The 23,239-nt window shown below is 38.0% G+C and overlaps 1 protein-coding gene across 3 annotated transcripts in view; it reads right to left on the bottom strand.

Moving 5' to 3' along the window:
• Positions 1-23,239, bottom strand: part of LOC120793475 (anoctamin-1-like) — a 122,052-nt gene that overhangs the window by 70,485 nt on the left and 28,328 nt on the right. For all 3 annotated transcript variants that reach the window (XM_040133595.1, XM_040133596.1, XM_040133597.1), the window contains exons 4-12: positions 22,146-22,297; positions 18,320-18,374; positions 17,769-17,817; positions 15,648-15,703; positions 15,453-15,494; positions 13,329-13,393; positions 10,973-11,107; positions 5,443-5,603; positions 3,428-3,510 (exon numbers count right to left, since the gene is read on the bottom strand). In XM_040133595.1, the coding sequence (XP_039989529.1) occupies positions 3,428-3,510; positions 5,443-5,603; positions 10,973-11,107; positions 13,329-13,393; positions 15,453-15,494; positions 15,648-15,703; positions 17,769-17,817; positions 18,320-18,374; positions 22,146-22,297 (798 nt within the window). The remainder of the gene's footprint in view (positions 1-3,427; positions 3,511-5,442; positions 5,604-10,972; positions 11,108-13,328; positions 13,394-15,452; positions 15,495-15,647; positions 15,704-17,768; positions 17,818-18,319; positions 18,375-22,145; positions 22,298-23,239) is intronic.

Genomic DNA, 23,239 nt, shown 5'->3' with positions numbered 1-23,239 from the left:
ACCACTCATATACCAACATGCACACATTTTTACTGTGGTTTGCTGCAAGTTCCAAGCCATGAAATAGCAAATACAGCACAATGAGTTAGTATTCTCAGTATTTACCATGTTTCCTAAATGGTTTTGCTATTAGATGATGGGCCCTAAGGACAAAACACATATATAATGCACTCCACATTCAAAATGCTACAAATTGTAAAACACATATAAAGGTGAAAACTCAGCCATTAAAGGAAATGTACTTCAAAACCAAAAAACAGCTGCAAATGGTAAAACACATATAAAAAGGGGAAACATATACAAAAGGAGAATTGCTAATAAGCTCTTTCGCCTTGCATTGGCAAGGTCGCAGAGGCACATTTATGCCTCACCTGGAAAATAGATAAGATCAGGCCATGGATGTATTAAGAGAGCTAAATGTTACAGCAGGCTCATAGTGATTGAGCCTAGTGTTTAAAATAACACATCGCTCACTCTGCATCAAACTCATGATGCTGAGGGTAGTCTGGCAGAATCTAAAGGGGGGCACTCTGACACTCACTGTTATATCATCAATCAAATCTCCTAGCTGTTGCTTATAGACTTTTTTTGACAGCAATGACGTGTTTTTTGAGCGCAGCCGAATTGGTGGCAGAAAGTTACAGTTACAATGAAGTGACAGGTGTCAATTGACAACATAGGAACAGGGCTCAACCGGATGCCTTCTCCAATTATTTTAATGGTTGCCAGCAGAAGACAGGTTAAATGAGTGAATTTAGTGAAAAATGAGGGAACAAAGTCTGGACTTTCTGGATCCATGGATGCCTCCACTGTAAGACATCCTCAGTCACTACGTTGTTAACCCAATAATAATATAGTAATAATAAAATAATGATAATAATAATAATAGGTTAATTAATGTTCACACGATCAAAGGATACTCTTACTTGACTAAAATATTCTAGCATTCCTTCCAACTTTATTATAGAAAATTCTATAGAACCCTACACAAAATATTATCAGTTTATATTTTCTTAATGCAGAGCTACTCAGTTGTAACACATATCTAAATTGCTTAACTCAATTTAATGTAGGCCTAAACTGTGGACTTTAAGTTTTATAATGTATAATTCTAATAAATACTGGACTTCAAATCATGGTCATGAAATCCATAAGTGAAAGCCATCAGAAACCTGATACTGTAAGAATAATACAAGGAAATATATGACTGTTTTTTTTATGTTCCATATCATAACCTGAATATGATTAAAAGGAAAAGACATAAAAGGGAATAGTGTTCATATAAAGGTACTAACTGAGAGACTACAGTATATTATGTTGATGACATAAAACAGACCTAAAGCCAAGTTAAGCCCCATTTAAAATAAATATTCTAAAATGATTACGATTGCTACAAAATATGATGAAAGATGGTCACATGCTGGATCACTGGGTTATGGTATCAAAATGTCCCGAGATGGCTTTGCTGATAAAAGTTGCCATCAGGTACATAGTATTTTATTTTGTCTCACAGTGAAAAATCCGATTAATAAAATAGAGATCTCTCCAACTGAAAAGAAGATGAAGAGTTTGTATAAAACGTGATATTGTTGATTGCCAATACAGTGTCAGTGCCAGGTGAAAAAGCTCATCCCTTCCTTTGGCGGCATGGAACACTTCCTCTTTCTTAAGTTTTTTTGTAGTGTTTCTCCTTTTGTACATGATTTTTCTTTTAATATGTGCTTTACCATTTGCAGCTGTTTCCTGTTTTGGAGCACATTTCCCTTAATTTTCACTTTTACAAGTGTATGGATTTCAAGCACATTTTTCTTAATGTATCAAATGACAACGTGACAACAACGTGACAACAACATGACAACGCGAGAGGGGTCAAGTGTAGTGATGAACCTACAGAGAATTATCCCTTGAATCTATAGCTCCATTTGGCTTTCCGGAGCTTTATGGTCTTTTGGTCTAGTAGCATTTTTTTGGGCACAGCTAGCAGCTGTTTTCATCAACAAAATAAAAAAAATAAAAAAAAACAACACTCTACACAACCTGCTCAGCAGCAAACAGCAGACAGACACAGTTAGAGACCAGCTGGTGAACATAGTGGAGCATTTAGCAGCTGAAGAGCCTGTAATTTCCCTCAGGAGTTGATAGAGACAAAAACAGAACTAAAAGAGAGTCAATATTGGACATACATTTGTCAGGTTGCCTGAAAAACAACTCCAAATTAAATGATAATGTGGGTAATAATGAATGATAACTGCTGGATATGTCAATAAGCAACTGTTAGCTAACAAGTTCACCTCATCAGTTTAAAAGGTGATGACATGTCAGCATTGTGTTTACTTGTTTCTGTTGTAATAACCTTTTTCCAAGTGGAAAAAGGTTATTACTGTTTCAATGTTGTGTTTTCTTTTTTGCATGTGTTTTAGTATTTGTGGCATTTCTCTTAATGTTGTAATATGTTTTCACTTCTATATGTGTTTTACAATTTGGAGCATTTTGGGATTTGGAGTGTATTTCCTTACTTTTGGTAATTCTGCTTTTTTGTGTTTTGTCCGTAGGGGCATATGGAGTAAAATAAACACCTATTTATAACACACCTGAAAAGGTATAATATGAGTATTGAATAATGGCAACTTAAATTTATCCCTCCTGTCTAGTGATATAACCACCAAATCGAATTAGGTTCACAATTGTTAACCTCAATACAAATTATTAAGGAATTACTCACTTACTTAATATGTCATTATTAGCACGAACATCTGTTTAAAATAGCCATAGCACACGTAACTGATTTGTTTGTGAAAGTCATATGTCATTTTATCGGGAAAACCTTGGTACCAGCCACTGTGACAGTGTCAGCAAGCCAGAGGTGTGGTCTCATGGGCTTATGAGGCAGTGGTTATGGCCACATCAGTTTATGCAAGTATAAATTGTAGAAAGCAATTTAGGAAAAGTTTTCATATTTGCTCAAAATCTATGGGTTAATGTATTTATTTATCTTGAAAATCTGACTTACTATATTATGAAGGGAGATAAATGCCCCAGATCAAACCTGAATCCAGATCATATAATTAGCTATTAGTAATGGTGATGTATTCATTAATTAGAACATGAAAATGTCCCTCCATTGTCTTTGACAAAAAAACTTAAAATGAAACCAGTAGTCTTTGTCAGACTGAAACAAAAGGATTATTGTGAGAATTAATGTAGTTGCTGAAGCATTTCTTATCTTAATATGCATCATGTTTGCAGCAACGATTCAGTACTTTTACAAACACAGGAATCTTAAATGTTGAATATTAAATCAGCTTTAAATTTGTGCCAGCAGCAAATTCAGCAGCAAGTGTACCTCACCTCTTCCTTTTCTATGTTTTAACAGTTCATCTATTCATTCTCAGTGCTGTTGGCTGTCCTTGATTTTTGCACCACTCACCTCCTCGTCTTCAAACCCAGTCAGGTCCCATTCATAGTTCAGCCTCATCTGCCTCCTTTTCCAATGTTCCATGAACATGGCAGCTTTGAACCAGAGTTAAAGATCAGACAAATGCACTCAGACACTGAAATTAATGTTAGAGTACGTGATTCAACCATACATATAGACAGTTGGGTGACCAGGTGCATTGGATAGGGGATTGGAAATGGTAAGGTTTACTAACTGTGCAGGCTCTTTTTTTGCTTTAATATGTGTATGAATAGGTTGCAGCCATTGTGAAGTTTATATTGTTTATACATCTCCCTGTTGCCTTACTTGTTAATTCTATACAAAGTATCAGGCCATTTAATTTATGTAGCTTAGACTTTATGTCAATGTTCACATTAAACATTAGAATGGGGAAAAAATGTGATCTCAGTTACTACATTTACATGCACACTAATTCCACTATTAATCCGAATATTTGGAATTGGATACGGGTCATTTAAAGAGCATATTCCGTTTGGATATTCCAAATTTAGACCTATGGGATATGCCAATATTATTTGGGTTTTAGGACCATTCTTTGGACATGTATAAAGCGCTTTCATAATATACGTCTCAACTGCGGTTTTTACAGCAGTTTGCAAAACACAGACTCTTGCCTGTTTACGATTAGCTCTGTGCGTTGTACACAAACCAACTAGACAATAATTTTCAAGGTTGGAGTAGAGATGCATGTTCAAAAGGAAAATGCCCACATTGGAAGGAGAAACACACCTATCTTTAAGCATTATGGAAGAGTTAAATATCAACCAGTTTTTGGATATGTGCATATCACAATGCTGACCTTTTCAATGAGGTGGTTGAAGGAATGAAAGGGGGAGGCTTTGTTCGCATGGTCAAATAAGTCCAACGCCAGTGGAAAACTTTGTAAAAATCATATTTTGATGCAAAGAAACAAAATGGCACAGAATATGCATAGCTGCATGTAAACAGTAATATTACTGGCATATTCATTTTCATTAGCCATGTAAACATTGTGAGTGACTTCGACCATGGCATGATTGTTTGTGCCAGACAGTTGGTTTAAAATTTTCTGAAACTGCTGATCTGGGATGGGATTTTCATGCACAGTCTGTAGAGTGTTGCCAAAAACAAAAAACATCCAGTGAGCAACATTTCTGTGGATGGAGACGCCTTGTTGATGAGAGAGGTCAGAGGAGAATGGTCAGACTGGTTGGAAGGGTTCCACTCATGTCAGCCAAGAACAGAAACCTATGGCTGCTGTGGGCACAGGCTCACCAAAACTGGACTGTTGAAGACTGGAAAATTAGCCTGGTCTGATGTCACACTCTGAGTGACTTAGCACTCTTTGGGCACCTTAATAACAATCAATCATGGTTTGAATGCCCCTACCTATCTGAGTATTGTGGCTGACCACATGTTTCCCTTAATGTTCACAATTTACCATCTTCTAATGGTTACTTCCAGCAGGATAATGCTCCATGTCACAAAGCAAAAGTTGTTTCAAACTGGTTTCATGAACATAACAGTGAGTTCAGTGTGCTTTTGGTGGCCTCCCCAGTCACCAGATGTGAATCCAATAGAACACCTTTGGGATGTGGTCCCTGCTACCTACAGTTGTAACCTATTGTTACTTCCAGGGCCAAGAGTCAGCTTAAATAAGATAACTAGATTTTTATGGGATTGTAGGTTACATTAGAAAAAAAAAAGTTCAGGGCCACCTAACTAACTAACACTCACTTTGTTGGAAAAATCTGCTGTCAAAATCAGTGTGCCAACCACAAATAAGAAACCTGCTTTTGTTTACTACTGTCTGACACTAAGTGCCAATTCAAAAAATAACAATCAATTTCAAGTTCTACCAAAGTAAGTTTGGGGGCATGATTTAATGATGGGTCAGTTCAATTTAAAATTAGCACAAAGTTTAGCTAGGTAGACCTCATAAAAAGTGGAAACTGATATACACTATATTTGTATATTTTTAAGTGAGCTGATGTGTTTTCACTCACCCCACAGAGCCATGAATATAGAGAAGAAAACAGTGGCAGGGTTGTCAAACAAGTGACTGGCCCGAGCAGTTCCACAGGCAGTACTAAGTTTCCAGTAGCTGCACACTTTGTCACACAGAGGACACATAATGATGTTGTTCTTTGGGTGGCAGATCTCCATGCTGGAAAACACACACACACACACACACACACACACACACACACACACACACACACACACACACACACACACGCGCGCGTGTAGACACGCGCAGACACAAACAAACATTCATGTCAATATCATTCTTTTACACAGAGCGATGTCACATCACTTGTTGGAGGTGCAAACAAACACGATAGGAGGTGTTTTTTGTAGCGTACAATTGGCACCAAAGATGTGGTGACAGATCCAAAATCTGAATCTTCCAGATCTGAAAAAATTGGACGATTTATATTGGCTGTTATTCCTCCTGAAATGGTAATTTCCGCGTAATGATTTCCATCAGGCAGTCAACTTCCTGACACTGTGTACACTGATGAACACAATGGGACCAATCTGAAGCAGACAGAAACAGGGTCTGGTTTATATTACTGTGTGGTTGTGTGCCATGGAGACACTCTGACATTAACACTTCTCCTGAGTGTGTGTGGTGTGTGTCTGCATTGGGTGCAAATATGTGCCGGCAGCATCTGCCATAACATCCTGTGGATGATGAGAAGCAGGTAGAGGAAGGAGAGGAGGCCCTAGTTTCTCAACTCATTCATCAAATCCTTTCCTTTGTCTCCCCCTCTCTGTATTTGTACTCTTTCTCTTTATTAATTTCTTCATCCACTTTGATTTTATTTAACTCTTTTGCTGCTAAAGTTTACTTTAAAAGAGCCCCCATTTTCCAACAGCCTCTTAAGGTTAACATGACTGCAAAAACCATTTTACAAACCTTCATACAGGTGCTTTCCAAAAGAATCTTAACAAGTATAAAAATATATTAAAAAATTCCTTCGACCAGTTCAAGAAAGGTTGAGAGCATCTTAAGAAGCTCCAGAATCTGTATGCATTTTGTCTTTTATCATCAACACCGACACTTTGTTAAGTCACATTTGGTGTAAAATGACAATGTTAAATCAGAAAATAACTAAAACAGCACACACACACACACACACACACACACACACACACACACACACACACACACACACACACACACACACACACACACACACACACACACACATTTAAAAAAGTAACTGTTGATTTGTGCCAAACTGGGATTATTTCATGATGTGCCCTAGTAACATTAAATTTCACATAATAATAATAATAATAATAATAATAATAATAATAATAATAATAATAATAATAATAATAACAATAATAATAGTAATAATAATAATGCCGCTTTTGCCCTATTTATCAGGGCTATTGAGAGTTCCAGTGTAAGGATATCTAGATATCCTGATTGCCAATGGATTAACTGCAGGGGCTTCAATGTAAAGATTAGAATCAAGTATAATCCATAAATTCATATTTTCATGTTAATAAATGTAAATTGTCATATGTCAATATATTCATGTAACACTGTCACTATGTCCATTGAGAGCTTCTTGGAAAAAACTGTATATAGCAGCAGGGGCGTGGTAGTGTGGGTATAGTAGAACTAATTTACCGGGGCCCAAATATGGGGAGCATCCTCACAAAGCCAGGAATTAACTTGAAAATTTGAACAGTAAAAAAAAAGAAAAATTTACAGTATTAGACCAATAAGTATTACTAACAACCAACTAATACCAATTATTACTATTGGCTGAATAAATAGTTTAACATAATATTTCTTGTATTTAAAACAATATCAGAGCTTCTGAGGTCCATCATCACATCTTCTCATGTCACTGAGGATGTCAGACAAGCTGAGCTTATAAGAGTCATTTCAAACAGTCATTTTTTAGCAGTTTACACTAAAAGGAGATTTGCAACACCAACACCAAGTAGTCTGTTCCATTTTATATTATAAGTATTGTACAATATTATTTAAATTATTACAATTTTAAGTGGCTTGTAATACACAATATTTCTCGTGTAATCACTTTTGAAACATGATTAGTTTATTATAGTGTTTTGATCTGTTTTACTTGTGAAAATAATCCCTCAGCAGCATCAGGAAGTTTAAAAACTCAGACTGAGTTGTTATTTGACAGTGATAGCAGGGTCTAATCCAGTGTTTTCAGTTTTAATATTCGGGCTATCTGCTTTGTATAATTATGGATTGTGCTTTTAGGTTTCTAAAGTTTTATTATTGTCACAGTCTGCTTCCCAGTTCCCCTCGGCCCCTGTCTCATGCCCCTACTCACTTCTCCCAGGCCATGTTCTTCCCTTCAACTCCTGGTCTCCAAGTCTGCTCTTGGTTCCTAGACAGCAGCCTGGCCAACATCTGTTCCTGATCTGCAGTCAACACTCCCTGCTGACACACTGCCAGACCTCCCAGACCATCAGTTGGCTGTTGTTTCTGCCACTGCAAATGAGCCATCTATCAACACCATTGTCTCAGCCAATGACAAACAGCCAGATCATCAGGCTGCCTGCCCGATGCGCCAGTTGCCAGCCTCTACTGCATTTGGTTTCCAACTTCACCTGTCAGCCAGTCCAGGCCTCCTGTCAGTGGGCCCCTCCCCTAGACCTGAGTACCCTGCTCTGCCTCCTGAGGGATTCTACCTTCGCTGACACACACCAGAGCAGTCCTTCATTTGTCCCTGACTTAACCGATGTCCACTGAACCTTATCAGCAATCCAGCCTCTGGGCCGTACCCTGCTTAGTCTCTTTCCTGCCCCCAGGCCGTCCACCTGATGTCTCCTGCTCCATTGTTGCCATGCAGAAATTGTGTGGCTGAAGGATTTTTATATAATATTTGCACCACTAAAAAAAGAAAATCCCACCAAACCCCACCTGGACAAATGCAAACTAAAGATACACCCATTCAAGTCAATCAAAAGCATATTTACCATCAACTGACACAACCGCACAAGGGGGATTTATCTCTGAAGTTGTAGGTAATATACAGGAGGTAAGAATATTTTCCATACCTTTCACTAAAACTTTAGCATATGGCAATATCACTGTTGATGAGGGACAATGTTCAATAACTAGTTTTTCTCCTTTTTTAACAGCACATATATGATTGCAAAGTTTGAAACGTTATTGAAACTACACTCATTTATTGCTGACTGCACACATGGTTCCAATACCAATATCAAGTTTACACACAACACACCAATGGCTGACCCGGCCCTAAACACCAAGAAGACTGAAGACATCACTGTGGACTTCAGAAAGACCAAAGGCGGCTGGTCTCCAGCTTCAAGTGTCTGGGTGTCCACATCTCTGAGGACCTTTCTTGGACTCTCAACACCTGGTAAAGAAGGCTCACCAGCGTCTCTTCTTGAAGATACTCAAGAACAACCATCTATCCATCCTCAGATTCTGGTGAACTTCTACTGCTGCGCCATCGAGAGCATTCTTACCAACAGCCTTTCAGTATGGTATGGCAACTGCTCTGTTTCGGACCGAAAAGCAATACAGAGGGTGGTGAAAACTGCTCAACGCGTCATTGGTTCTGCGCTCCCCACTACTGAGATTGTCCAGTGCAAGCAATGTTCGCGGAGGGCCAGCAGCATTGTCAGGGACACCACTCCCCCCAGATCACAGACTGTCTCCCTTCTTCCCTTCTGGTAGGCACTTCTGAAATCTCTGTTCCAGGACCAGCAGGCTTAGGAACAGCTTTTCCCCTTCGGCTGACACCTTGCTAAACTCTGCATCTTGGTGATAACACACCTACTTGCACTATTCATGCTCTCATATACCAATACATGTATCCATACCAGCGTCCAAATTGTATATGTCTACCATGTCTATATCCATACTGCTATCTTTACTGTACATATCTGACCTATAGTGTATACAAGTATTCATATCCATTTGTTTTTTGTGTATATAATTTCTACTACTAGTATTACTCGTACTTCCATCTGCATCTACAGTTATACCTGGATTGCCTACTGTAACTGCTGCGTATGCACTGCTGCATATATTGTATATATCTTAGTGTATTCATTACACTATGATCATACTGTTATATATCTATCTATCTATCTATCTATCTATATATATATATATATATATATATATGTGTGTGTGTGTATATATATGTGTGTATATATATAGGTGTGTGTATATATATATATGTATATATATATATATATATATATTCTGAAAAATATAATTTTTCGCAAAAGAACTGAAACTGCCTGTTGAGCACAAGATCATACACCATATCAACAGTCAAAGATTGAGTAGACGTACATGTGAACAAGATTATTATTATTTTTTAATTTACTAGCAAGTAAGTAACATGGCAAGTGACCGTTGGATTTTCTGATTCTATGAATCAGAAATTCTGATCCCTGTAATTCCCTGCATCCCTGCATTTTTACAATGTTGATTAAACTAAATTATAATCTATTCTAGAAAATGATATGTCTCTTTTAAGAATAGAAGGTAAACTCACATTTCACAGAGGAAGCTAAATCCCTTTAAGGATTTCATCTATCATTGAATTCATATCCCCACATATTATAATCTGGAAGTTAAACATTTCTAAAATGTTTTGGGAAAAGGAAGTGAAAAAGTTCTTGTCACATGAATTAAGCAATTGGTGCAGTTTTCCCCTTCGATCATGCCATACATAGAAGCTACACTTCCTTGCTTAGTATTTGATCAGTACACCCTTGTTCTTGTTGTAGGCTGCACAAAGCACTGCAACTTTGAAGTAATTATTTTGTACCCTGATGATATCTTGTGCCATAAAATGTGTTTCTTCTAAAATAGCCACATCTATTTTCTTTCTATGGAGAATATCCATACAACTTGTCAATTTAATTGGACACATACTGTATATGCCCCAGATATTACATGATAAAACTGATAAATCAGCCATGCAGAACCTGATTGTGCAGTCTTGACTATCTTCAACATCCACCGTGCAAAAAAAAAATCCTTAAGAGCCTCTCTAACTGAAACCAGAGGAGTGAGGAACTTTCCCTTCCCAGGCCCCCCCTAAAGACTCCTACATCAGCTCTACTCATTAAGAACTAGCTGTCAATGAGATATCAAATAATAATTTTATTAACACTAGCTGAAAGAAAAACAAATAATAGTAATTAACCCAGTGTCTAATATTACAATTAAACCCTCCCTCCAGTCCCCACAAATAAAAAAAAAATTAAAATAATCGGCAAAGTGTTACAGATTTCTCTGCAGATCCCCAGATCTCTGGGACTGGTGTGTAAGATAATCTAATAACCAATGAGACTGATGCCCAAAACCGTTATTAGGTTGAGCAAAAGCAATATTAAGCAAAGGCAAGACAATATGCTGTGTCAATTCAATATGCTGACAATCAAGTTGTCCAATCAAAATAATTCACAGACTTTGCTTCATTTCTATGCTCGTTAAACAAAGTTTGTATGTGTGCGTGTCCGTGCGCATGCATGTGTGTTTACCTTGGTATGTTGTCATCGACTGTTGCACATCCATACAGAAAGACAATGACCCCCACTAGAGAGGCAGGAATCAACATCTGGGTATAAAGGCCCAACCAGGCAAAGTACAGACCAATCTTCTCGCCAAAATACTTCCTAAACAACACGAAAAAAGATGCAAATCATTTCAATTATTCAGACAAAACTACCATGTTGGTATCAGGACATCTGAATTGTACTGATTTGCTTGTCCAGGGTTGTCAAACTCTAGAGGAAAATGTAAGCAGATCCAGAGGGAAAACAGCCCTGCCTTAAAACAGTGCAGGGGCTGCGCTGGTGGGGCGAGTTGTTTAGATTACTGTTGAAACAATTAAATACAATGCGGAAAATCCAGGTGGAGCAACAGCTTACACGTTCAAAGGCTTCTAAGACACCAAAACACTGAACAACAGTTTTTAATAATCATAAAGAGGATTTTACAACTCTTAGTTGAGTATCTGCACACTTTTTGAAATCAGATTTAAAACCTCAACAAACAGAATTTTACCCTTTTCAAAGCAGAACAAACACACATCTGGGTTGGGCAGTATGTGTATCACAATATTGGACTGGATTTGATTTTTATAACAAACAAACAGTGCTCAATACAGTGGACAGTGTTCTAGTGTTACACTTACATGAAACAAAAAGCCTTCACACATCCAAAACAAAATCTTAAATAACTAATTTTGGTAACTTTTAATTACAATTGGCTTGAAATCCTTAAGTTGACTAACAGACATTTGTAAAATGAAAAAGCAATATGCCAAACAGTATTATTGCCCAGCACTTACGCACATAATACTGACACGGATGTCAAAACCTCCCAAGGCTCAGACTGAATACAGACAAATCCAAGTCGAGACTCCACGTGAGCCTGAGACCGAGTGAAGACCAAAGCCAACAAAAACACCCAACAGTCGGGACAATGGCCCTACTAAGCTCAAATCAACAAACAGTCATTTTTAATCCTGCTATTTCAGAATTAAATACGATATGACTGTAAAATCACTAAACACAATACAGAGGTGTAGTTTATTCTTACATACTGCAGTGAGCTGTGCATGGATTTTTTTGATAATGTTGCTCTACTCACACACAAAGTCTTGTAATCCCCAAAATCCAGGTGAAAATGTGGCACATGCTGCTACCAACTGGCTACACCACAATACATTACAACTCCTAAAAATGACTTATTTCAATTTGCTTTCTTAGCAGCACTTTGCCAGCTTTCCTAGATACCATAGGATAAACAAAGATAAGCAGCTGAAATGCAAGCAGCATTGTTCAAATACCTGCTTGTTTACTTTGTGTGTATCTAGAGGATTAAGAGTATATTCGCTAGTGGGCAGATCAAGGCTGAATCATACCTCAGCTAACACTGGAATGAATTGCTTTAATACTTCAGATTTAGCACAGCATAAAAAATAATGGAAACACTGGGATAGGTTACTACTGTAGTGGTCCTAACATAAAATGACCTTGACTGTAAGGTCTTGCCGCATTAAGGATGACAAGACAACATCTGTTGTGAATATGTAAACGCTTAGTCCTTGCACATAATTTGAGCCCTACAATTTCAAATTTAACACCTAGATATTGAAGCCAATAAACCATAGTGGCAGAAAAAATTACAGCGGTGACAAGCTCTGGGTTCTTCAGAGTCTGCTGGTGCCCATCAGTGCTCTTAATTGTTCATTGTTGCAAAAGTACAACCAAATGTACTTGCCTCAGACTAGCTTAGCTGTGACTTCACCAAAAAATCTGTCAATGCTATTGACCTAATAAGGTTCTACGTCTTCTAGTTCTAAGAAGTAGGCCTTAATAAGGAATGTCTACAACATGGACTTGTCTTTTTCATTCTATTGAATTTCTGAGTGAAATATTCCTCTGCACAGCACCCATCACCACTTCCTGTCTTTTATAAAAGTGTTGCTTTGAATTGACTCTTTCAACGGAGCAATGGGCACCACGTACACACCCAAAAATCATTACTACAGTAACGGACAAATTAATTGCAACAAACACACCAGCGTCTGAAATTTTCAAGGTTATGGTAGCATTAACCTTCTTATTCGAAACCACTGTGTGTAGGATTAGAACATTTCATTTTCAGTGCAATCTGGTGGCAGTATCAAGGATTACACTGTGGCATATAATTATGGCCATGTTATTATATAACGTATTATATATACAATAATAGTATGTACAAATTAATGAGCTGAAACTCCAGTTCTTCAAAATAAAAGCCCCATAGGAGGGATACTTCATTTTCAGAGTTATTACCATACAAGGATGATTGGCAGTAAATTATATACCTGTAGAAATATGTACTTACCGCACAAGTCCGATGGGCTGGTACTTGTAGAAGACACTGTAGTTTGCCCACTCCTCATACAAAAGCTGAAGAGGAAAATCAACAGTATTTAGCTGTATTACTTGACCAGTTCTATCATGCCTCTAGGCTTTCCACTGACATTTTGTAACTAATATAAGAGTTGGGTGGAGCTCCCTTTCCTGTTTCCTTGACAGTGAACTGTGAGTTAAATCTGCAATAACTAATATTTTTGGCCACTCGGGGGCAGCAGAAACAAGTTGTGAATACGGCGATGACATATCATCACCTTTTATGTCGATATGGCGAATTTGTTAGCAAACAGTTGCTTATTTACACATCCAGAAGTTATGGAACATTAGATTTCAGATGGAGGCGTGTTTCTGGCCACCTGGCAAAGGTAAATCCAACATTAACTCTCCTTTCAGCTCTGTTTTTGGTCTCCACTGTGCTCTGCAAAACGCCTGTGGCTCTATAGCTACTAAATGTTTCACTATGTTCACCAGATAGTTGCTAGCTATGTCTATCTGGCATTTGGTGATGGGAAAGTAGTGTGCGTTGGTTTTTCGGAGCTTTTTTGCTGAAAGCAGCTGCCTGCCTCAGCTGAAAATGACGTTATGAGAGTGGTAAGAGTGAGCCAAAATAGTACATTTTCAGACAAGACAGCTAAACAACAAAACTTTCTGTTAAGCTCCGTAAAGATGAGGGGAGCTGCAGATTCAGGTGCTAATTCTCTAAACAGTCATCACTACAAGCAACCCCAATGTCACACTGATTTCACAATGTCATTTGATACATTGTTATTGTAAAATATCAGTTACAGCTTCTTTAATGTCTACACTATATGTCTTCCACCAGCTTCCCACCTTTGGAACTAGGACAATTGTTGTCTGCTAGCTAAACCATGCTAGATGGGTTAGCCCCTGGATGTATAGCTCAAAAGGCAAACACAAATGAGCTGGAAGAGCCTCTACAGCCATTTAGATCTATCATTTGACTGAGTATAAGTCTATAAGTGGAATCGCATGTCAAAAACCTTAAACTGTATTGCTCGCTCCAGTGGAGGATGTAATATAAATATACTGTGAATGGGGCATTTGTTGGGGACTGTTTTCAGCAGGGGATTAATACACATTTGGCACTTTGGTGAGTAGATCCAGCAGCAGGATTATGTATAGACAGTTAACAAATTAAAGGAAAAACCAACATAAAGTCTTAGTAAGGTGTTGGGCCACTACGTGCCGACAGAATAGCTCCAATGTGCCTTGGCATTCTACAAGTCTCTGGAACACGTTGGTCAAAAACCTCCCAGGTGTTCAGTTGAGTTGAGATCTGTTGACTGTGAAGGCCATAGCATATTATTCATATCACTTTCATACTCATATTCATCAAACCATACAGTGACCCTTTGTGCCCTACGGATGGGGGGATTGTCGTCCTGTTTCTCTGCTCATTTTTCAGGATTTTCCTTTAATTTGTCAGTGACTCACTAAAAATGTGGTTGGTGTGGCTAGTCTTTGACAACAATGGACTTGAATGGCACAGAGGAATATGATGCTGTATATCAGGGTTTGGATACAAAAACAATACTTGTTAGTGGGATCATTAAATGTTGGTTTTGGATCTTTTCAAGAGATTTATCCACTGTTAGAAAACTATAGAATATCACCAGACTGTTTCCAAAAAAAAAAAAGCTGAACAAATTGAAAAATAACAGCAGTCATCTTACCACCACATATATCTAAAGTTTTGAATGTTTTTTATTACCATCTATCTAACCTTTGTTAATAGATGTAACCTAAGTACGAAAAATTGCCACAAAAATAGACTTGAGCTAGTAAATAGACCTCTGAAATTGGATTATTTTGCTAGACAACAAAACCCCAGCAGCCAGTGATCCACATGAAAAAGAAAAGAAGATCAATTAACTAACACTATTCGCGTACTCAAGCACCCTTAATTTGTTTGTGTTCCAAGGTTAAAGTTGAAGTGGTGACCTATTATTTTGTGGTCCTAGTGTGTGTCTCAGGTGTGCACAGGTGTAAAGCTGTACAAATGCAAAACATGAAAACCAGTCTGTGTAGACTTTTATATCAGCTTCCATAGGTTTAGAAATATCTTTCTTACCTTTCGGTCATTGGGCTCTGCACTCTCCTCATTAATATCTCCCTGAAAGAGGAAAAATAAATCTTTCCACCCCATCTTTGAGTGAATACAAAAATGTCACTGATTAAAACAGGTTCAAAACTCAAGTATATAAACATGATCTTGAACTAGTATCACCTATAATTATCTACTGGTGTCAGGATTGGTACTACTCACATCATGAAGAGGGTAAGCTGCTGTATAGATACCACTACCAAGGAGGCTGGTGATACCTGCCGAGAGGAAACAGAGGTGCAGGTGTTAATTTGGGTTCCACATCTTTAAGTCTTAGCTCAGTGAATTTGACCACAGTAGAGTTAATTTTGTTATGTATTCATCAGCAACCTTTTTTTCCCTTGAAAAACATGAAACATTGTCAAGACGAAACTTAAGTTATTAAAGGTACTATATGTAAGTTTTTGCTATCGCTACATAGCCATAGAATACACCCTCTGACCAGTGCTACTTCTTCATCCTCTCATGTTGGGCTGAGGAGCAGACTGGATTCTAATGACTTACTATTGCAAAGTGGTATTACAAGACAGAACAGGCCAGGGCTAGCTGGTTGAATTGCTAACTTCAGTAGAAGAAAAGAAGTGATAATAGAAGCAAAACAAGACTTAACATTGGTGTTGTTTTCCACCGCTGGAGACAGCTTTTGGTAAGTAAAGGAATGTAGTTTGATGCTAAACTTGCAACATTTCTGGACTAGTAAGTAAACAGCTATTAATGCTAATGTTGGGTAGTAAAAACTGAAATTTAACACATTTAAACAATAACTGTGACTAAGTCTCCATACAATATAAATAATGGAAAAAGAGGTGACTAAAATGAGGTTTAAAAATAAAACTATAACAAAATATAATATTTTTGTTGAAGAAAAACGAGCAGATGAAACTACATAGTGTTTGTTTTCAAACAATGACATAAACCAAATTCTTCTTCCTGTGTGCCTGAGTCATCTTCCTGATGACTCTGCACACCAGCATCACACTCATGTCTGCACCGCCAATAGTGCCAGCCTGGACCTAGATAGTGTATGCACATTACCACGTCGGCTGTAGGAGCTTGGAAAATTTATGGTGACAGGAAAAGAATATAATGGCAACAAAAACAGGTTGACATTTGGACCCACTTCAAATATAATGCTGCCGAGAGAAAAAGTGAGTGTAATATTGTCGGGAGAGAAGCCCTGAGGCTACAAAATCGCAAGAGGAATAGCGCAAACCTGAAGAGACGCCCCAATGCATACCCTACATAAAAACTGAGGTAACCTAACTTTAATGCCAGATAAATGTGGTCTATTTGCAACATCTACTGGTTATAAAATGCACAACAAATTATTTAGAAGATTGGTTTTGGGCCTGAATAAGTCTTTCGGGCAGTGGCCATCTGTCTAGTGCTTGTACTGTGTTGTACGTAAAGAGGTTCCAAATATTTTCTGTAGAAATTTATTTAAGTGGTACATGCATGCAGTTATAAACACTTACTGTATGAGTATAACACAGTCTAGTACAACACTGCCAATAAGGCATACAAAATTAGAGAATGATATTAACACCTTTCTGGCAATCTGGAAAGGTGGAGTGGGTTATTGGTTATGTTAATCTTGGACTTAATAATGTATCTAAGTTGCTGTAACTATGTACCTCTGGGTTAGTGTATTGAATGTTATGAACTGATTATTTTGGAAAAGCTGATGAAGATGAGTGATTCCTTTGTGTTGCCATGTGGGAAAGTGAAAAGCTGTGTTGCAAGACTGGAAACTGTATTTTTCAAGCAGTTCAGTTTTTTATTATTGATTGGAGTAGAAAAGCTTAGTTAATTAAATATTGCAATTTGTAAATGTAGAACGTTTGCCGATTTTTAATTACTTCTGTGTTGGATGGCATACACTTGTGCCAGTATCACACAGCTCTATGTAGAGAAAAAATGCAAATAAAGAAGAAGAAGAATACAAAACAATGTAGCTCACTCAGTTGTAACTTCGATACTCATTCACTGGCTACCTAACACAGTAGCGTCATTGGAGCCAATGAATAAACTCTTAGCTCTTGGTCACTTAGCACGACTACAAGGAAATGTAAGAGCTGAGGGTTTGTGTTAAGGCAGCTTGGACTGGATAATATATTTTAAAATATATACATCTGTTTGAGATTAACTCAAACTATCAACAGACACCAGCAACCTGGATTATGATTAGGCTGATTTTTAAAACTTGAAATACATTGGTTAAAGTTAATCTCATTTTGTGCAATGTTTTGTCAAGCAGTGAGAGAGACAGAGATCCAGACTTACCCATGCTGTACATGGCCTTGCATTTTGTTCTTTTTAGTATTTCAAAAACCTGAATGGGAATGAAAAACATAAGAGCTGAATTTAATTCACCATGCTGATGAAGACAAAATTTACAGGAAATAAGTGTCATTTTTAGTATTTAACACTATAATATCAATAATCAACTATGGTAAAGCTCTAATCTCCAAATGCCAATAATGACCTCAACCAAATGTCCTGTTATTTCTGATCAAATTGAGCCAAAATAGTTCTGAAGGTTGATAGTCAATCACCTGTGTAAGACTGAGAGTAAAAGCTAATATTTTACAAAAAATATTGTAAATGCATGCATATCTAGAGACTGAATAAACCCCCTGTACAATACCTGTAAAGTACAAAACTATCCATTGTAACAGTCTGTTTATGCATTTATTGGCTGACGGAAATGTAATAAATGATGTTGGTGCTATGCATGACAGAGGCATGTTGGAAGAAAATGGACGGTAATCCCTTCCCTCATCGGATATTTTGGTGTTGGTGGATCCATCACAGACAAACTTCAGTGGACTTACTATTGAACTCCTGGTTTTGCTGTCAAAGAAGTAATCTTTGTCTGAGAGGTCAAACCTGTTAATTCACACAAAAAACACAGTGGCACACACACTTGTTACTGTTTGTTGTAACTGTTCAGACCCCATACTGAAGTGTATACCACACTCTACAGTGACACAGCATTTTTGAAAATAACTTTAAATATTGTCCCATTTCCCAAGTGCTGGGTTTTGTTGTTGTTGTTGTTTGTTTGTTTTGTTGTTGTTCTTTTTTCATCTTTCAGCCTAGATTTTGTAATGACCATGATGAGCTTGTTTAAGAGTCATTAATATATTGAAATAGTTAAGAGTGGTAAATACTACAGCAATACTCTAGTAATTAAGATTTAAATGTTTAAAACACAGTTAGCAGTCACTCAGTCAGGCTGTCAATATACTGTGTAAATTTTACATAGAGATTTTCAAAAAAAAAAAGAGAGACTACAATGCAGTGGAGCATTGTGGAACATAAAAGGTAATTGATTTGTCATTATGAATTCAGGCAGTACCTAATAACAAACCAAACAGTTTGAAGTTGACATATTAACTTTTATCTGGTGTAGATCAGGTCTGAAGGAAGAAAACTAAAGACACATCTGTGAAGACACATCTGCATTTTATATTTTGGAAGATCAATGTGAATTTTAATCTTAGTTTTTTTTTCTTTTCCTGGACCATGGATACTAATTTAACAGTCAGTTAATGTATAGTGATATACCTGCTGTGATAACAGAAACATTACTCATCACAATAGCTTGTGGTGCCAAGACAAAATGCAAATACTGCATCAGTATCACTGTAAATTCTATATTCATCACAATAGCAGAGAGAACCTGGCCTTTATTTCTAATTTCCCCAATTCTTCAGTTAATGCAAACTCAATACTTCCTCCACGTTAACGTGTTTCCTGCTGCCCTGTTCTTGAACTGTGACAACAGACCTCCAATAGTGGTGAGTAGGTATCTGCTTGTGGTGTTAAACAGCACAGATGAAGATCAAAGTTAATTCCTGGGGAAGGTAGAATCGATGGCATAAGACCATGAGATGTTTCAGTGTCTCTGTTTTTATACCAACTGTTGTTTGTCATGAGACAGACTCAAACACCCCTGGATTTGCTGAATTCCTCTGTTCTGTCTATACAGAAAACAGAGAAAACTCAAATGGTTGGGTGGCTTAATCTGGCACTGGGTAAGTGAACCATTTTTCAGTCAGAGAGAGGATATTACAGTCTATTATGTCTTGTTAGAATCTAATCCTCGGCCAAAGAACATCCATCTTGTTTTCTAAAGACTGGATGTTTGCTAGAAGGAATTGGGCACCAGCTGGTTGGAACTGGGTGTTCCAAACACCATCTCATCTCCCATGATATTTTTTCCTTCCCCTTCTCTGAGATGTGCGCCCATGTTATTTTTGTGCCATGGTGAGCGTCTCATCTATGCCGATCATGTCCAATCAACACACAAAAGGCTGAAAAACTGGTTAGCTTGGTGAAAGCCAGTGGTCATACTTGATATTTTCCAAAATAAAATTCCTCCTAATTCTGTATTTGTTACAATCATACTGGTGTACAGTAATTTTCAGAAAAACATGGACTCAACCCAAAGAATATTGTTAGATGAAGAGTGATAATTAGGTAAATCCAGGCTGATACTGGCAGTGACGATTGAACAAAATCTAATTCAAGCACAACAACAGCTGTCAGTGGCACTTTCGCCCAAAGTCTGAAGGTATTCAAACAGAATTGTCACAATATAGAAGGAGGTATGTCACTTGTACAAAGTAAATAACACACTGAGGCAACTTTGGTATTTAGAAAATAACAAAAATATTTTATTAGCTTGTATAGGGCGCCAATAGTAAAGTGGCACATTCTGAAATTAATGGCAATATTTCGCCACATTTAGCTCCAAACAACCTTAAAAGTGGTGCGTATTTTTATAATTATTACATTTTTTTTTTTTACCAGATTTTACCAGATTTAGCGATAGCTGATATTGTGGTAATGGCTACACGTCGGTGCTACAGAGGCTGCCGTACCATTCTTAGATGTAAACAGGAAGAAGTTGAATAAAGTCACCACAATGTGTGCCCCACATTTTGATAACACAATTATTAGACCAAATAATCTATTTCATAAAAGTGGAATAATCCAGATAAAAGCCTCTACATTACTCACAATAACCTGCAATAATTGATAGCAGAAGAAGAAAATTTCCTTGTGTGGGCTCTCTATTTGTCTCTCTCACACCCATTTACTTGAATTACATTGGGTTCAGAAAGTATTCAGATCCCTTCACTTTTTACAAATTTTGTGTTGCAGATTTAATTTTAAATGGATAAAACTGCCATTTTTTGCCATTTGATTGCCATCAATCTAAGCTTAATAACCCATAATAACAAAGTGAAACTATGTGTTTAGATATATTTGCATATTTTGTGAAATTTAAAAACTTAAATCTTAATAAAGCCTCTTCTAAAGCCTCTTTGGCAGCAATTACAGTTCTGAATCTTCTTCAGTAAGTCCCCACATGCTTTACACACCTGGATATCGGTAGTTTATCCCATTTCGGTAGTTTATGCCATTTTTCCTATCACAGCATTTCAAGATCCATCACTTTGGAACTTGAGGATGTGAAGCATAGGTGAACTGCCACCTTCAGGTCTCTCCAGAGGTGTTCTATGGGGTTGCTTTGGCTGGGCCATTCAAGGAATGTCAGAGATTTGTACCACAATTACTCGGCTGTAATGTTTTGGGTGATTGTTGTGCTGAAAGGTGAACCATCTCTTCGGTCCCAGGTCGCTTGTACTCCAGAGCAGGTTTTCTACAAGGACCATTCTGTTTTGGCTGCATTCATCCCTCCCTCAATTCTGACCAATGTCCCTGTCCCTGCTAACGAGAAGCACCCCCCCCCCCAAAAAAAGTTAATTCCATCTAGCCACTCTACCATAAAGGCCTGATTGATGGAGTGCTGCTGAGATGGTCGTCCTTTCGGCAGGTTTTCCAATCTCTGCAGAGGACGTCTGAAGCCCTGTTAGAGGGACCATTGGATTCTTGGTCACCTCCCTGACGAAGGCCCTTCTTGCCTGGTTACTCAGTTTGACCGGATGGCCAAGTCTAGGAAGATTCCTGGTGGTTCCAAACTTCTTTCATTTCACAGTTATTGATGCAGCTTTGCATCTGAGAACACTCAAAGCTTTAGAAATGGTTTCATACCCTTGCCCTAATCTATTTCTCGCCCAGTTTCATCAGAGATGTCCTCAGAGAGTCCCTGGGGCTTCAGTGTACTTGCAATTTACAAATGGCAAATATGGCAATTTTATCCATTTAAATTAAATCTACAACACAATTAAGTGTGCAAAAACTTCAGGGGTCTCAATACTTTCTGAAGCCACTGTAGATGGAGGCTCGATCAGCAAGAAGCTAGTGTTGAATTACTGTTTATCAGTGGCTGATGAGGAAAGAGAATACCAAATATATTCATTTTTGTGGATAATATCTCATTGTATAACTTTGGGGTGCTACATGTGCTCTCTTATTTAGCTAGCCCCATTGCCCCATTGATTTGTAAACTATGTTTTCCTCGGTTAAGGGGAAACTGAGAATAAACCTTGCAGTCAACCTGAACACAAGCTAATTTTTTCTGCCTTTTAACTGCTAAATACAAGTACAGGGATTATGAACACCTCGCTTATCTGACACCCACCAAGCCAGTGGAGCATCAAATGAGCAGTTCTTAGACAATCATGTTAGAAGGCTAAAATGGTCCACCTTTTTCAATCAAATTTAAAAGGATGACAGTATACTTACAAGTGTTGCTTTTCCCTGGAGAAAGTGTGTGACAGATGTTTGATGTTCTTGGGTCGATGTTCCTCAACATGTGGGTGGAGAGGCTCTAGAACTTTACTAACCAGAGAGCTGATCTTTTCCACAAAACCGCTCAATTTCTTGACTTCGTACACCTAGAAAATCCCCACAAAACACAAACACACTTCAATCAGGGTTACTTTATAGATTCGCCGAGTACTTTATCAGGAATACTCACACACCTGCTCACTCATCCAATTATCCAATCAGCTAATCATGTTGCAGCAGTGCAATGCATTAAATCATGCAGATACAGGTCAGGAGCTTCAGTTAATGTTCACATCAAACATCAGAATGGGGGAAAAAATGAATCTCAGTGATTTTGACCATGGCATGATTATCAGTACCAGACGGGCTGGTTGAAGTATTTCGGAAACTGCTGATCTCCTGGGATTTTCACACACAACAGTCTCTAGAGTTTTTACTCAGAATGGTACCAAAAACAAAAAACATCCAGTGAGCGGCAGTTCTGTTGACAGAAACACCTCATTGATGAGAGAGGTCAGAGGAGGATGGCCAGACTGGTTGGAGCTGACAGAAAGGCTACTTTAACGGTGGTGAGCAAAAAGCATTTCAGATGCCAACCTTGAGGAGGAGGAGCTAGAACAGCAGGAGACCACGTCAGGTTCCACTCCGGTCAGCCAAGAACAGAAACCTGAGGCTGCAGTGGGCATAGCCTCACCGAAACTGGACAGTTGAAGACTGGAAAAACATAACCTGGTTTGATGAATCTGGGTTTCTGCTGAGGCAAGCAGGTGGTAGGATCAGAATATGGCATCATCATGAATCCATTGACCCAACCTCCTTGTGTCAACAGTCCAGGGTGGTGGTGGTGGTGGTGGTGGTGATGTAATGGTGTTGGGGAATGTTTTCTTGGCACACCTTGGGCCCCTTAATGCCAGACAATCATGGTCTGAATGCCACTGCCTGTCTGAGTATTGTTGTTGACCACATGCATCTCTTTATTGCCACAATTTACCATCTTCTAATGGCTACTTCCAGTGGGATAATGCACCATCTCAAAAACCAAAAGTCTT

This window comes from Xiphias gladius, chromosome 8, assembly GCF_016859285.1.
Source record: "Xiphias gladius isolate SHS-SW01 ecotype Sanya breed wild chromosome 8, ASM1685928v1, whole genome shotgun sequence".
In the NCBI taxonomy this organism is placed as follows: Eukaryota; Metazoa; Chordata; class Actinopteri; order Istiophoriformes; family Xiphiidae; genus Xiphias; species Xiphias gladius.
This window is presented reverse-complemented; position numbering and strand designations above follow the sequence as displayed.